Genomic DNA, 17,848 nt, shown 5'->3' on the forward strand with positions numbered 1-17,848 from the left:
GAATAGATAGGGGATCCCCCACCCTTTTCCTTTGTGAATTCCCCTATCCCTATCCTTCATATTTGCTACCCTGCTCTCCTTTTTTTTCACTTTCTTTCTCTAATACTTGTTAAGAAAGGTTCTGGTATTTTGGTGCCTCCCAAGCTACATGTCCGAACCCAGTCAAGTGGAGATGTATACTGCAAGGGCCGAAAGCTCACCAACTGGGGAATGCATGTCTGTGAGGAAGGTACTAGGCTGCCGACTTCCTTTCTCTCTATCCAGTGCACATGCAGAGTGACTACGCCAGCCCCATCCTAAATGGGACAAAACTAGAGGATAAATTTCCGGGTTGACAAAGTCTCTAACCTCTGAGGCCCTGCATATGTAAATAGTCGTTTCTGGAACTTCCTGACTCTGCAGAGACTTTTCTTTTATTGCTTGAGGCATCAGGCAACTGCAGTATCTTCTTCAATGTATTTTTTCTCTTTCTTGATGTATGGTGTGGCCCCATAAATATATATGATCATGGTGGCTGCTCTGACTGTAAATTCTAAACCTCCACCACTACCTGATCCTCCTCCTAAACCTCCCAATCCCCCTCCTAATATTGCTGATTCTAACGTTGACGATGTTGGCTCAGCAAAAGTAAAACTCCCAGTTGTTGACTCCGGCTTGAAAAAGGATTTCGGTAATGATACTGCAACTTCATTGACATAATTCTGTTGTCCAGAGACTTACAATGGGAAAGGATTCTGGAGTGACGAAATCATCTTTAGTACTCAGAAGCCTATAAATAACTCAAGTATTGCTCCTAAGTGTCATAGAGTCTTACATTTAAAATATGTCTCTCTTGATAAGAGTTATGTTGACTTAAATAAAGAGCTCTGTAAATTTGGATCAGTTAAAAAGATCAGGGTTAAACTGACTGACAACTTTAAGGCTTGGCTAGTCTGGATCTCATTTCTTTCTAATCAAGGTGCAGCTGCGGCCTGCTTGGATTATAATAATTCCAAAGGAAATGAATCTTTGGCCCAACTTGTTGCTAGAGTCCCACCTAACCTGGATATCTTTTATCCAGAAAACTCAGTAGAGGATAAGAAGGAAAGTGTGCAGAGGCCTCCCAATCCACCTAAGTGGCTTATTACCACTTTTGCAAAGGAACGTGCTAACTTGTTCGAGTTTAGAAAATTCTTAGAGTCACCTTGGCTCTGGTAATTTGACTAACTCACAGGTATCACAATTTGGAAGAAATTCCTTTTTAATTCATGTAAAGTCTTATGAGCAAGCTGCCATGGTGCTTAACCCCTTCCATACGGTGCCGCATACGTAGGCGTCATGAGGAGCAAGTGGATATGCGAGGCTGCCATATCGGCGTCTTGATTATATTTATTGTAGTCGCCCCTGCGTTTTGACATTCTCTATAAACTGCCCTTAATCACATTCTCTATGGTTTTCAAAATTCACAGGTGAAAGAGAGAACGATCGATATAAGCGGTGACTATATTTTATGATGCGAGTATTATTACGACACGTCGTACGGCTGGCATTGGCTGCTGCCCGCGAGATTTAAGGCCCGTACTGAAGAGCTTAATTTGAGTCAGAAATCAGCCATTAAGGAAGTTAAACCCCACTATACCTTTAGTTATGCCAAAGGGGTAATTTTTGATAGAGATCTCTATGACTTTGAGGAGGAGGAAATTTTAGAAATGTGCCCAACTATTGTTTGGAAGGTTCTTAAAATCTCTCATTCTTCTATGATTATCCTAACTTTTTCTGGTGAAGATCTGCCTCATTATGTAGAGATAGAAAGAGAGACTGTTTATGTGAAGCAGTTTAAGCCCCATCCTTTTCAGTGCTTTAACTGCTATGGTTTTGGCCATCCTTCCCACCGATGTTCCAGAGACAAACTGTGTTTGATATGTGCTCAGCCTGAGCATGGGGATTGTTCCCACCCAAATGTTTGTATAAATTGTAAAGGAGAGCATGATGCCAGGGATAAGAACTGCATAATTTGTAAGAAGGAACAGGATGCACTACTAAAAGCCCATGCAGAACATATTAGTGTTGGTCATGCTAAAAGACTACTAATTCTAAAAGATACAGTGATGTTGTTAAAACAAATAGTAAAGTGGATCAGTCAACTGTAGAACCCAATAGAAATAAAAATGCCAATATGAATTCTTCTGTTAACCATGAACCCAAGCCTCAGTGTAAAAGTGTCACTATTAAATCTAATTGTCTTTCTTCTTCTCAACTTGGAATTTCTAGTACTTCTCAATCCTCCTCTGCGGAGGTTTCCTCACCCCCTGTTGAGGGGGTGTCTCCTGCCCCATCTGGAGGGGCACCTAAGGTTTCTATTGCTGAAACCTCACAGGCTTCTTCCAATGAAGCCTCCTCTCAGGCAATCTCTCTTCCAGACTTGGGGGACTCCCCAGTAGAGGGATTGCTGACTGGTGTGCCTCACTCAGTTGAGGTGCACAGAAGCAATGAGGATCAACCAACTCTAGAACCCAATAGAAAAACAAATGCTAATACGAATTCTTCTGTTAATGCTGAACCCAAGCCCCAGCGTGAAAGAGCCACTATTAGACCTAATCGTTCTACTCCACAACTTTGAAATTCTAGTACTCCTCAATCCTCTGCAGAAGTTATCTCATCCCCTGTTGAGGGAATGTCTCCTGCCCCATCTGGAGGGTCACCTAAGGTCCCCATTGCTGAAACCTCACAGAGTTCCTTCAATAAAGCCTCCTCTCAGGCAGTCTCACTCCCAAACTTGGGGGGATCATCAGTAAATGGATCGCTGACTGGTGTGCCTCACTCAGTTGAGGTGCACAGAAGCAAAGCTATGGAGTCTGAAGCTATGCACAGTAAAAGACTCCACAGTCCACCCTCATCTCCAACTTCTTCCCCATATCGTGATATGCAATCTAAGAAAGGAACTAGTAATTCATACTCTACATCAACATCTGTCGGACCATTGTGAGAAAGGAGGATGCCACCCTAGAAAACAAAGAAATTAGTTAAGAACCCATTTTGTAAACCCTCTCTCTCCCAACCTTCTCTTCCCAAGCCAGAACCAGAAAAGAAAAACATAACTGTATAATATTCAAGGTTTTAATTCTCATCGAGAGCAGGTTTGGATTCTCTTTAAAGAACATGAAGTGTCTGCTATTTGTCTCCAAGAGACTATGCTTGGCGATTTATGCCCTAATGTTGGACTTAAGGGGGTACGCGACACCTGGAGGTCATTTTCTAAAATATTTAGAGTAAAGAGCTGAAACTTCTCAGGTAAATAGGTATCCATATTGCTTACATTTTAGGTGAAGCAGAATGATGTATGTACACATGTACACATGTACGTATACCAGTAGCGACATTTAAAAGTGCACAGCACCATAATACGTGGACCAATTTGTTTTATATTTTGGCTATGATTAGTCAGTAGGCACACCTAGGGCCGGTCATTGAGTAATTGAACAATTTCCTTTATACTTTTGCATACAGGCATTTCAATTTTAATGGCTGGCAAAAATCGTGAAAAATAAAAAAAATTTGCTCTTGTTTCCATTATTACTCCGAACTCTTTCATCCTATTCAAAATATTCGAACGATCGGCCCTAGCAGTTACTAAAAGTAATATTCCCTGTAAGTTTCATTTAAATCTAATGTATATTAGATTTTTTATGATTAAAAAAAAGTAGAAAAATATCGAACGGAGATATGGCAACTTGAAATATGAATATATCTGTAACTTGCTTATAGTTCCACCAATTTGACTGATTTTTTCATGGCTTAATTCTTATTATATAATAAGTAAGTACAGTAAAAATTATCAACATATTGTAATTATAAGTACTTTAAATACTGAAAAACTAAAGTATAAGTATGTCACAGTAGTGACGACGCACAGACGACAACATCATATAATTTGCTTTTTTGCACCTTTGGCGGTTTCTTCATATGAAACCTCTCTGCTGGGGGTCTTCAGGGTATCTAAATCATTGGAAAGAGGTTTATTTTCCAGTAGTGGGCACCTTCTCTTTCCTCATCAGATTCCCCTCGCCAATCTATGTTGGTAGGGCACCCCCTCCAGCATCATATGATGTCCCTTCTTCTTTCTTCTTCCTGTATAGCCTTGATCTTTTTCCTCTTGCTTTCTTCTTTGGATTTAATCTTCCTCTTTGAATTGTTTAGTCTAATGTTGTCCTTTACCTCTGTCACCGTCACAGAGGTGCAGGTGAGGGCGGTGGTGGAGTGAGAGGTGGTGATATCTTTAGTCGTCTTTGACTGCTTGCCATCTTTAACTGCTGTTTTTTGTCATTGTGATGTTCTTTTGTTCTTTTTGCTACCCATGATGACTGTACTAAAGAGTAATATGTACTAGCTAAAGTAATAGATTGCAATGAGAGCTCATGAGACATGTGTACTTCCCTTTTCAGAGTTAGCCGGTAACTAACGCTTAGTTTCGCACAAAGTTGGCGAAATATTCTCCCTCCACCTTCCTCCCTTCCCCTCCACAATCGTATTGGCCGTTGATACACTGGGCGAGTGTAAATTCAATCAAATTTCAACGTTATTCGCTGCGCCTGAAGGTACTAAGTGGCACGCCTCCTTCTAGTGTGGGTTGCGCCTTTAAATCTGTCCCTTTAATCCTCACCCAGGACCTTTAAATTGCGCGCGGCTGGAAAATTATTTGTCGGGATTTATTTCTAAGTGGTATACGAACATTTTGAACACAGTTTTGAAAAATGCCATATCTTGACCAAATTCACCCCCCCCAGGTGTTGCGTACCCCCTTAATTATAATTGGGGGTCGTGCTCATGGAAGTACTGGTATCATTGTTAACAAGTCTGTAAACCACAGAATTGTCCACCTACATTCAGTGTTGCAGGCTTGTGCAATACAAATTTTTACCACTAAATGGATCACTTCATGTTCTTTGTATTTGGAACCTGAACTGGAAGATCGACTTCTAGACATATTTAACCACTCCCATCAGTTTGAATTAAATGACCTACAATGGTCGACCAGCTTCCTCAGCCTTTTATTTGGGTGATTTTAATGCCAAGCATCCTCTATGGGGTATCAAGTTCTGCTATAGACCTAACTATTTGTTCATCCTTAAGATTAGATTACAGTTGGTCAATAGATGAAGGTCTACATGGTAGCAGCCACTGGCCTATCCATATTAAATAATTAAGGAAGACAGGAGGGGCTGATTGGGAATTATTCAGAAGATCCACAGAGATTGATTATAAGACTAGTGAGTTTTCTAGTAACTCTGATGCATATATCTGGTAGGCATCGTACTTTCTGGTGCTTTTTCATCCATTCCTACGACAGCCGGTAAACCTTGACACCCAGTAGTCCCTTGGTGGAATGATGAATGTGCTTTGAGCAGAAAGATTACAAGAACTTGCTATAAGAGATATTTGAGATATCCTTGTTTAGCCAATAGGATAACATACAGAAGAGCTCAAGCAAAGCAGAAGAAAATCTTTAACCCCTTCACTCCGGGGCAAAATCTTGCGGGCAGCTTTAGCTGCCAGACGTGCGATGTTGCATCATAATATTCACATTATAAAAAATAAAGTTACCACTGTATTGCTCGTTCTCTTTCACCCGTGAATTTTGATAACCATAGAAAATATGATGAAGCCCGTTTACAGAGTATGGGGGTCACGCAGGTACAACTACATACATACATATACCAAGGCTTTTTCCCCCTTACTAGGGAGGTAGCCAAAAAGGAAAAGACATAAAATCATTCCCACCCATTCCATCCCCGAAAACACTCCACACCCCTCCACCCTCCCTCCCATCTTAGCACCTCCTAGATGATGGGTCATCCCTGCACCCTGTCCACTGCCCTGGGTCAGAAGCAGTGCCGCAAGACACAGCACATCCACAGCAAGGCCGCTTCATTAAATCGGCGACCCCCGCTCTCCATCCCCCCATATAAAGGAAAGGACGGGGAGAAATCCCTTCGGGCTGCGTCAAAATTTTGCTCACACACACTACCTCACCCCCCATCCCCCCGTCCATTCCACCTCATGCATCACAACATTTTCCATATACAGCCATTCTCCATTCACCCATCTTCTGTCCTCTCCCGTCCTTCCTCAACAGACATTCCCCTCTTCCCCAAAGCCCCCTTCACCCCATCCATCCATCTCATCCTAGGACGTCCCCTCACGTTCACTCCCTCCACATCTGCCTTCCATACCTCCTTTACTAGTCTTTCTTCACTCATTCTTTCCATGTGTCCAAACCATCCTAACACTCTTTCATCAACCCTATCTCCCAACTCCCTTTCCACCCCTGTTCTCCTCCTCACCTCATTTCTCACTCTATCCAGTCTAGTAACCCCCATCATACTTCTCAGACACTTCATCTCAAACACATTCAAGCTCCTTCTCTCTTCCTCTCTTATGTTACATGTTTCTGCTCCATACAGTGCTGTTGGCACAATCACTTCTTCATACACACACACACACACACACATCGAAGCAACACCACCCGTCGTCGCTGTCGTCGCGCGACCAAGAAGAAGAGGATTTACGACGAAAAAGGAAAACCTGGTTTGTACTGTAGGGGTGGGGAGTGAACGTGAGTGCCCAAAATGGTATCTATGCAGTGCTAGTTAATTGTGTTAACTCGAAATTAGCAAAAATGAATGAAAACGACTCGAAAGCCAGTTGCGAATCAGAGCCATCTGGCGGCAATCCACTGAACCGCGATGTAAACAATCAACAAAGCACCACGTGTTATGACAATGATTTCTTAGGGTTTGGTAAGTACGAAAGAAAGAACTTAAGTAGATTATTAGAGATAGAGAGAGAGATGAGCAAAAATAGGACTCGGTGGGAAAATGAAATCATGGACTTAAGAAAAGAGGTCATTGGTTTAATTGATTGTTTATCTAAGACTAACCATGAAATTTCTGACCTGAGAAAAGCTAACTTGGATCTTACAAACGAAATTAAAGAAATGAAAAGAGACATAAATGAACTGAAGAATGATAATGAAAAGAAGAAAACTAATGATAATTACAATAGCGAAAATCTAAAGCAGGAAGTGAACAACAAATTACAAGAATTGACACAAAAGATCGAAGAAAACTTAGGTGGGGACAGTATCCAGGAAATTAAGAAGTGGAAAGAAAAATATTGAAAATAAAGAAATTGCTTTCAAAGAAATAGTCAAGCAGCAAATGCAAGATAATGCAAAAGACACAATCATTCAAGTGATTAACGAAAAAGCAAATTGGGTCAGGGACACAGTAGATAGGAAGAAATGTATTGTGGTTTATGGGCTTAAAGAAAAACAAGGATTGGCGAGGTACATGAGAGAAAAAGAAGAAAAAGAGACAGCAGTAGAAATCCTTAATGAAATTCAGGGGGGAGACAGTGATTCAGGCACAGACTTAGAAGAGACTTACAGAATTGGTCGCTATACTAAGGATAGGAATCGACCTCTAAAGATAAAACTAAGGTCACAAGTGGTAGTAGAAGACATATTTGAAAAAGTAGGTAACTTGGCAAAGAGTGAAAAAATACAATAAGATATGGATAAAAAGAGAAATGAGTACTGAGGAATTAGAAAAAGAAAGGGCACTAAGAGAAGAAGCAAAGGAAAAAAACTTGAAAAGATCGGAGACAGAATGCAAAGAATTCCAGTGGAGAGTAATAGACTTGAGATTAAGACAATGGCACTTCAAAACGAACAAAACAAGGGAAGAAGAAACCAGGGAGAAGGAAGAAAATTAAAAGTGGCCTATACCAACATTGACGGACTAATTTCGGGACTGAACGAACTCAATGATTATCTGTTAGAAGCAAAACCAGACATAATGGGAATTGTAGAGACTAAACTAAGAGGTGAAATACCATCCACTGTTATCGGACAAGGTTTATACAACTACTGGATAAAAAACAGGGACAAGAAACAGGGAGGGGGAATCATGTTCTTGGCCAAGAAAGACCTAAAGGTGACAAAAATTGCAGAGGGCAAAGGTAATGCTGAATTGATCATGATAAAAGTCGAAGGCAAGAATATGAAAAGTAGAAAGTTTGTGGTGACTTATGTGCCTCCAAAAACAAGCGCTTGGAAAGAAATCGAACATACAAAAATGCTAGATGACACAAGAAAATCACTCAATGAGATACTAATGGGTAAGGGTAATCTGGTAGTTATGGGGGACTTCAATTGCAAAGAAATTTGTTGGGACAGCATGACAGTGCAAGGAGGAGATGACTCGTGGGGCAATGTACTGCTAGATATGACCATGGAGTACACAATGACCCAATGGGTCCGTGAAAACACAAGGTACAGAAATAATGAAGAGCCATCGAAACTAGATCTAATATTTACAACAGAGCCTGAAATAGTGCATAAAGTCCAGTATGAGACACCAATTGGAAAGAGTGACCATGTACTCATCGAAACTATACTAAAGGAAGAAATAGACATAGAGAGGAACGAAAAGCATAGGAAAGGAAGACTGAGGTACAACAAAACAGACTTTACAAAACTAAAGACATTCTTCCGGAATGCAAACTGGGAAATATTTTACAGGGAAGAATCAGCAGTGGAAGAGAAATGGAATATATTGATGGAAAACTACAATGAAGGGGTAAACAGGCATGTACCAAGACAAAAGCGAGAGAGAGAGTACATTAAATGTTGGTTCAACAAAAGATGCAGTGAGGCAAAAGACAGAAGGGACAAAGCTTGGAAAAAGTGGAGAAAAGACAAAAAACAAAGCAAATGGCAAATTTATGTTAACTATAGAAATGAGTATGTTAATGTGAGAAGAGAGGAGAAAAGGAACCATGAGAAGGATATTATAGACAAATGCAAAGAGCAACCCAAACTATTCTATCGGTATGTGAATGGTAAACTTAAAAACAAACAGGAATTGGTGAAACTATGCCAAGGAAACATAGAATACACAGAAGATTTAGAGATGGCCGAAGTCATGAACAATCACTTTAAATCTGTTTTCACCAGAGAGAAAATACCACATTGTGACATAGACAAAAACAAGAAATCTCCCCTCATGAATGAGTTTACAGCATCACTAAAGGAAATATCAGAACATTTATCAAGGCTGGATGTCAGAAAATCACATGGCCCGGACGGTATTGCAAATTGGATTCTAAAGGAGTGCAAAGAAGAACTAACAGACAAAATAAACATCTTAATAAACAGCTCACTCAAAGAAGGAAAGATACCCGAGGACTGGAAAAACGCTAACATTGTACCAATACACAAAGGAGGAAACAAAGAAGAACCCACCAACTATAGGCCAGTATCACTAACAAGCACCATAGCCAAAATTTGTGAGAAAATAATCAAGAATAGATGGGTAAAACATCTGGAAGACAATGACATATTAAACCCAAGACAATTCGGATTCAGACAAGGAAGATCATGCTCCACAAACTTAATTTGCTTTTACTCAAGACTAATAGACATAGTGCAAGAAAGAAATGGATGGGCTGATTGTGCATTCCTAGACTTGCAAAAAGCCTTTGACAAAGTACCACACAGAAAACTACTAAAAAAAACTGGAACACATAGGAGGAATACAGGGAAACCTACTAAAATGGATAGAGGACTTTCTGACTGGTAGAAAGATGAGAGTAGTGCTCAGAGAAAAATATTCAGACTGGAAAGAGGTGATCAGTGGAGTACCGCAAGGATCTGTGCTGGCACCAATAATGTTTGCTATCTATATGAATGACATGGATGAGGACGTGAACTGCTACATGAGCTTCTTTGCCGATGACGCCAAACTGCTAAGGAAAATAGAAACTGATGAGGACTGTGAAGCACTGCAAGAAGACCTAAATAGGGTATGGAACTGGAGTCAGAAATGGGAAGTGGACTTTAATACTAAGAAGTGTAGCATAATGGAGTTTGGAAAAAGCAAAAACAGAATATCAGGAAAATATACAATTGGAACCAAAGAAGTAAAGAAAGTAGGATCCGAAAAAGATTTGGGAGTAATTATCACGAACGACTTGTCCTATGATATACAGATTAACAAAATTGTCGGGGAGACTTACAACTTGCTAAGATCAATAAAAGTGGCGTTTACATACTTGGACGAAGACATGATGAAAAAAATATTGGTTACATTGATAAGGCCTAGATTAGAGTATGCAGCGACATTGTGGTCCCCCAGTACCAAAAAGAATATAAAGAAAATAGAAAGAATCCAAAGAGCAGCTACAAAAATGGCACCTGCACTTGCAAACCTATCATACGAAGAGAGATTGGCTAAACTGGAGTTACCGACACTGGAGCAAAGAAGAGAGAGAGGTGACCTATTGACCATCTACAGAATCATGAAAGGCACAGAGGTACTCGATAGTGAGAGCTTACTTAACTGGGACAAAAGAAACACAAGAGGACATGGAAAGAAAATAAAAAAACATAGCTATAGAAGAGAACTGAAGAAAAACAGTTTTCCTCATAGAGTTTTGGACACTTGGAACAAACTGGACAATGGAATAGTATGCGCAAAAACCATTCATGAGTTTAAAAACAAACTAGACACTGCAAGATACAAAGGCGGGACATCACGAGCATAGCTCCCCTTCCCGCAAAATACAACTAGGTAAATACAGTCTCCTCTTAGCATCCATTCCCAAGTTTCTATTCCTCATTACACTTTTTAATCCACCAAGGCGTTTACTTGCTTCTCTCAATCTACATTCTACCTCCACCTTTACTCCACCTTTTCCTGCCACATCTGCACCCAAGTATCTAAAACTATCCACTTCCTCCAGTTTCTCTCCCTTAATGCTCACTTCCAGATTACTGCCACTTTCACCCTGTGTACATCTCATCACCTTACTTTTACCCACATTTATCTTCAGCTTTCTTCTATCACACACTCTCCCAAACTCTGTCACCAACTTCCTCAATCCCTCCTCCGATCCTGCCACAAGCACAGTGTCGTCCGCAAACAACAGCTGGCTCACCTCCCACTTTTCTACATTTTCACTAACCATCTCCAATCCCTTGCCCACTACTCTTGCATTTACTTCTCGCACTACCCCATCCATGTATAAGTTGAACAGCCAGGGTGACATAACGCATCCTTGACAAAGTCCCACCTTTACCTCAAACCACTCACTCTCTCCATTTCTAATCCTGACACAAGCTCTACTACTCTCATAAAAACTCTTGACAGCTCTTAGAAGCTTTCCTCCTATCCCGTATATCCGCATAACCTCCCACAGTGCCTTTCTGTCTACCCTATCGTAAGCCTTTTCCAGATCCATAAAGGCCCAAAAAACATCCTTCCCTTTTCCTATAGCTTTCTCACATATCTGTCTTACCACAAAAATCTGATCTACACAACCTCTACCTGTCCTAAATCCACACTGTTCCTCACCAATTACTCCCTCTGTTCCTCTCCTAATTCTCTCAATCAAGATCCTCCCATAAGCCTTCCCAACTACACTTAACAAGCTAATCCCTCTGAAACTACTACATTCACACTTGTCCCCCTTTCCCTTGTAAAGTGGAACTATACAAGCACTCCTCCAGTCCTCCGGCACTCTACCTTCTCTCCACCAAACATTAAATAACCTCACCAACCAGTCCACCATCACTGTACCTCCTTTTTTAAGACATTCTGCATGGCATCCATCCAGACCAGGTGCCTTACCTGCTTTCATCATCTTAACTGCCTTCACTTCATCCTTCCTTATTTCTCCTCCAGTTTCCTCACTCATCATGGTCATTTTCTTAGCATTTCCCACTGCAGCTATTTTTCCCTCCCTATCCTCCTTCACATTTAGCAACTCCCTAAAATATTCTGCCCATCTTTCCCTTACTGCCTTCTCCTCCATTATCATCTCTCCATCTGCACCTTTTACCTTTTCTTCTCTACTTGATTCGCCTCCTCTTCCTCTCTTAATTTCTTTCCAAAACATCTTTTTATTACTTTCAAAATTTTCTGTCATACTCCTACCCCATTTTACATCTGCTCTCCTCTTTGCCTCCTTTACCTTTTTCTTTACTTCTCTTTTCTTTTCTTTGTACCTCTCATATGACTCCCTCATCCTATTTTGTAACCAATCTGTGTAAGCTCGCTTCTTCTCTTCTACAACCTCTTCATTTCCTCATCCCACCATTCACTACCCTTCCTTCTATTTCATCCTGTCCTTCTTGTTCCACACACCATCTTTGCACACTTTGTGACTCCCTCCTTGAACCATCCCCATTCCTCCTCCACACCTACCTCTACTTTTTCCTTCACTCCCTCCCACTCCTCCTTCAGCTTCTTCTTGTACTCCTTCTCCTTTTCCTCTTCATTTAAAGAGTTCACTCTAAGCACCTCCCTACCTTTTGTCCCTTTCCTCTTTCTCCATCTGTCCTCCACTCTCAACTTACCTTCCACCAGAAAATGATCTGATATTCCCCCACTCTCTCCCCTTAGCACATGTACATCCTTAACTCTTCCTATCATAATCCTATTTACCACTACATAGTCCATTAAAGCTCTATCTACCACCCTTCCCTCCACCACCCTCTCCCATGTTTACTTATGCTTGACTTTCTTCCGAAACACTGTATTTGCTATCATCAACTCTCTTTCTAGACACATTTCCACCATCAACTCTCAACTTGAGTACAGCGGATAACCATAACAATTGTGCAAATTATGACTAAAGCATGCATTTTTTACTAGTGTTAGTACATCCCATAAGGTTCATTTTAAGATCAGGAGGTAAGTCAGATTTGACCTCTGAGGACCGTGAGAGGTCAATGACCTCTCGCAGTCCTCAGAGGTCAAATCTGACTTCATGACTGAATGACACACTATTCAAATCCCTAAGGTTTTTTTGTTTCAAGAGTGGGAACAAAACTGATTGCACCATTGGATTCAGCGTCACATTCGCTATTATAGTATAGAGAGTTTTTTCTCGAATTTGTTTTTTTGAATTTTATAAAAAAGTTTTTCTAAAAAAAATCTGGAAAATTAAGGATTTTTCTAGTTTATCATAAATAAAGAATACAAACTATTCAAAATTAGCGAATTGCTCTCCATACCTTTATAGCGAATTCCATGCTGAATCTAATGGTCTAACACAGTTTTTTTTTTCTTCTGTGTTGCAGGATCCCTGCCTGGTGATCAAAGCCAAGATACAAGCATCCCAGACCTGATCGTCACTATGGCAAAGCGTCATATCCTCATAGACCCAGCCCAGCCCTCTACCTCCAAGAAATCAAGACCACCCCCAAGAACTAACTGGGAGCTTTGTATTCTTTGCCAAGCAGAGACAGATAAACCTTTACAGTGCCCACTAAGATCTACCATGAAACCGAGTGGTGTTGGCTATGCATCATTGACAGAAGACCTCGTCCGTTTCAAGGGACTTCGCCGCATGCCAATGGAACTCAACGTGGAAAGACTGGATGATGGCGATGGCGTAGAAGCTACCTTGAAGAGACACAGTGCTCAGTGGCACGAGAAATGTCGTTTAAAGTTTAACAAAAAAATGTTTGACCAGCAGAGCAGAGCAGAATCAGCTTCAGGACAACAATCTACTACCGGTACTCCAACCTTGTGCACACGATCAGCATATGCCGACACACTTCCACAGTCAAGCGAGCCTATCTGTTTCTTCTGCAATAAGCCAGCTGGCACTGCAGACTTGCACCAAGCAGCAACAAAGGACATTGACAAGAACGTAAGGAGATGTGCCACTGAATTGGGGGACACTGAACTGCTGGCCAAGCTGTCTGCAGGAGACATGGTTGCCATCGACGCAAAATACCATCGCAACTGTCTCCGTGCATTATATAACAAAATCCGACCAGCCGCACTCAAGGGCGGTGATGCGGATTGTCTGCATGGCATAGCCTTTGCTGAGTTGGTGGCATTCATGGAGGACATGCATGCAGATGAGGACAATGCCCCTGTATTTAAACTCTCAGACATAGGTAACCTCTACAAGGTGAGACTTGAGCAGCTGGGTGTCCCGGTAACCAACAGAATACACACAACCAGACTGAAGGAGACTTCTTTCTGTGCTTCCTGATCTGAGAGCCCATTCTCAGGGCCGAGACACACTACTGATGTTTGAGAAACATATGGGTTCCGCCCTGATGAAGGCCTGTGATCATGACAGTGATGCCATGCACCTAGTAAGAGCAGCACAAGTAATCCGTAGGGAAATGTTTCACACCAGGTTTACATTTGACGGTTCGTTCAAAGCTGATTGCCAGAAAGATTCTGTGACACCATCCCTCCTTGCTCTGTTGAACATGATCCTCGATGGGGCGAACATCAAGCACCAGACTCAGTTGTTCAACATAAGTAACACACCTGCTGCTCTTACAATAGCGCAGCTACTGGTGTTCAACAGTGTTAAGCATACACGCAGTGTGGAGCCAACCTCAGTGCACCACAGCCGCGAGAGAGAAACCCCATTCCCACTCTACATGGCCCTCAAGATTCACGATGTGACCAGGAGCAGAGGTCTGATTGACACACTGTTCAGCCTAGGGATGTGTGTGTTATATGATAGATTACTACAGCTCACAACAGACATTGCCAATGGTGTCTGCTAGCGCTTCAACATGGAAGAAGTTGTTTGCCCACCCAAGCTGCACCAGGGACTGTTCACTACTGGGGCTGTCGATAATATTGACCATAATCCTAGCTCTGCGACAGCCAAGGATTCTTTTCATGGTACTGGTATCTCCCTAATGCAACATCCATCACACACGAAGGGCCAGAAATAGCCAGGATCACGACAGAGTTTGAAGAGATGGCGGTAAGAGGACATAGCGGTGCTCACGATAGTGGGCATCTTCATCATGACCAGAAACCTGGAGTGCAAGCAGCCTATATGAAGGATGTCAGAGCACTTATAGCAGTGTTTCAAGATATGGGAAATCCCTTCCTAGAGAACACTCAAGATCTACTGGTCCTTGACACGAGAGACATCATGGAAACCCCAGTGGCAGAAACTGTGAGGAAGATTGAGTCGCTTGGTGAGGAACAATACACAAAATTTGTTCAAGAAAGACTGGAACTATGCACGAAGCCAGTTACAGACAGACTGCCCCAGAACAAGTTGCCACTCTTCAGTCGGCCACATACCAAGACACAGTCAAAGCAGCAGATGCAACTGGCCACAGTGAAGAGTGACTGTAGTCTCTTCTCGAGGCTGTATGTTGCATGTCAATCACGTGATGGCGATCTTGACCAGTTCTTCTGCCACGAGAACCAGGCAGCCCCACCTGCATTATCAACAGGAGGAAAAATGCGCCCTGCAGTCAAAGCAGATCTGCTACACTGCCTGAAACCAGACCAACCAGAAATCACAAGCGCACCTGGGGTTGATGCCACAATCCTTGACGGAGCAGCTATTGTTCAAATGCTCAATCCTGTAGCGGCCAAGACCTTTCAAGAGTATGGGAACATAGTCTTTGCACCTTGCATCTCCACTCAACTAGGAAAGGTCCACAGACTGGACCTCGTCTGGGATCTATATCACCTGACAGCCTGAAAGGCACGACCAGAGAGAAGAGGGGCAAGGGCGTCAGGAAAAGAGTGGCTCCCTCTACCATCATGCCTAAGGACTGGAAGCCCTTCCTTCGTGTTGATCAAAACAAGACTGAGCTCTTTGGTTTCCTGTCACGAGAGATCATTCGTCTTCCAATAGCTGATGGCAAGGAAATGTATGCAACATGTGGAACTGAAGTCCTATGCTCTCCTGCCGAGTCCGACTTGACCAGCCTCGCACCATGTTTACACGAGGAGGCGGACACTCGCATGCTGCTACATGTGGCAGATGCTGTGCAGAAGGGAATGAGGAAGGTGGCCATACGCACTGTGGATACTGATGTTGTGGTACTGGCTGTGGCTTCTTTCAACAACATCAATCCTGACGAGCTGTGGATAGCTCTTGGTACTGGATCCAGCTTCCGGTACATAGCTGTTCACGAACAGGCTGCTTCCATGAACCCAAGACAATGTGCTACTCTCCCCATCTTCCATGCTCTCACAGGGTGCGACACTGTGTCTTCATTCGCTGGCAGAGGGAAGAAGACTGCCTGGGAGATTTGGGAAGTATTCCCAGAGGTGACTGATGCCTTTGAAGAACTCTTACGCATGCCAAGTGATGTCAGTGACGAGTCAATGTCACTGCTGGAGCGCTTCATAGTGCTGATGTATGACCGCACCAGTGACATCATGAAAGTCAACGATGCTAGGAAAGAGCTCTTCGCACACAAGTCTAGGGCTCTAGAAAACATTCCCCCAACGCAGGCAGCACTCCACCAGCACATCAAGCGTGCATCTCTCCAGGGCAACCGCTGGAACCAAACTCTGGTCCTGAATCCTGAGTTACCAAGCCCATCTGACTGGGGTTGGAAAAATGAGGACTCTGGGTGGCAGCCTCTTTGGACGACACTTCCAGAGGCATCAAAATCTTGCCACGAACTGATCCACTGCGGCTGCAAGAAGGGATGTACTGGCCGCTGCAAGTGCACCAAGGCTGCACTCAAGTGCACTGCATTATGTGCATGTTCGGGAGACTATTATTTAAGTGTGTACTATACATGTGTCTGAGGTCACTACCATCACTGTACTTTAAGTTTATATATAGCTTTTGTGCAATGCGCATTGAAAACTAAATTTACACAGATTATCTTACAGCACGATGTCATGCAGGCTGTTCTGAACACCACAATAACCTAAATGTATATTTTAATACATTTGTTTTCTGAGGTCATAGATTTCATTTTATGTCCAGAAAAAAATTGTGTTAGTACCAGCCACCACAAAAGTTATGATTTTTTAAATTTTGAATCCTTACGGTTTTTTTGTTTAAAGAGTGGGAACAAAAGAGATTGCACCATTGGATTCAGCATGGAATTCGCTATAAAGATATGGAGAGCAACTCGCTAATTTTGAATATTTTGTATTCTTTATTTATGATAAACTAGAAAAATCCTTAATTTTCCAGATTTTTTTTAGAAAAAACAAATTCGAGAAAAAACTCAATACTTTCATAGCAAATTCGACGCTGAATCCAATGGTGCAATCGGTTTTGTTCCCACTCTTGAAACAAAAAAGCCGTAGGGATTTGAATAGTGTGTCATTCAGTCATTAAGTCAGATTTGACCTCTGCGGACCGCGGAGGTCATTGACCTCTCACGGTCCTCAGAGGTCAAATCTGACTTACCTCCCGATCTTAAAATGAACCTTATGGTATCTACTAACACTGGTAGAAATTTCATGCTTTAGTCATAATTTGCACAATTGTTAGGATATGAAAGATTATCTGCTACACTACACTACTATTTTTTCCTGGAACTCCACATTTCCCAACCACTCCATCAATTGGATCCTTTCCTACCCTAGCATTAAGGTCTCCCAGTGCTATTACATTTACACTTCTCCCTAAACCCTCTATGCACTCATTTAAATCTATCCAAAAGGCCTCCCTTTCTTCTACACACTTTTCACTGCCAGGCCCATATGCACTTACAAAAACCCACATCTCCTTTCCCAGTTTCACCTTCATCCACATTATCCTTGAGGAAACCTCCTTCCACTCCACTACATGTTTACCTATCTCTTCACTTACTAGTATAGCCACCCCTTCCCTCCCTCGCCCTCTCTTCACTCCTGATAACCTCCCACTTACACTCCCAAGCTTACAATCGCCCTTCCCTTTCAGCTTAGTTTCATCCAAAGCCAACACATCCATCTTCCTTCTCACAAACATACTACCTATATATAATATATATGATTAAGACGCCGACATCGGCATCCTCGCGTACCCACTTGCTCCTCATGACTCCTACGTGGGAGTCATCGTATCG

The 17,848-nt window shown here is 42.2% G+C and overlaps 1 protein-coding gene across 1 annotated transcript in view; it reads left to right on the forward strand.

The window, feature by feature from the left end:
* The first annotated feature begins 507 nt into the window (after positions 1 to 507).
* Positions 508 to 17,848, forward strand: part of frtz (WD repeat-containing and planar cell polarity effector protein fritz) — a 509,212-nt gene continuing 491,871 nt past the window's right edge. The window contains exons 1-7 of the mRNA XM_076182931.1: positions 508 to 670; positions 2,628 to 2,789; positions 12,696 to 12,761; positions 13,124 to 13,965; positions 14,069 to 14,489; positions 14,744 to 15,185; positions 15,410 to 16,566. Of these exons, the coding sequence (XP_076039046.1) occupies positions 508 to 670; positions 2,628 to 2,789; positions 12,696 to 12,761; positions 13,124 to 13,965; positions 14,069 to 14,489; positions 14,744 to 15,185; positions 15,410 to 16,566 (3,253 nt within the window). The remainder of the gene's footprint in view (positions 671 to 2,627; positions 2,790 to 12,695; positions 12,762 to 13,123; positions 13,966 to 14,068; positions 14,490 to 14,743; positions 15,186 to 15,409; positions 16,567 to 17,848) is intronic.

The sequence above is a fragment of the Oratosquilla oratoria genome, unplaced genomic scaffold, assembly GCF_046742065.1.
Source record: "Oratosquilla oratoria isolate Oo_2021 unplaced genomic scaffold, ASM4674206v1 SCAFFOLD98, whole genome shotgun sequence".
In the NCBI taxonomy this organism is placed as follows: Eukaryota; Metazoa; Arthropoda; class Malacostraca; order Stomatopoda; family Squillidae; genus Oratosquilla; species Oratosquilla oratoria.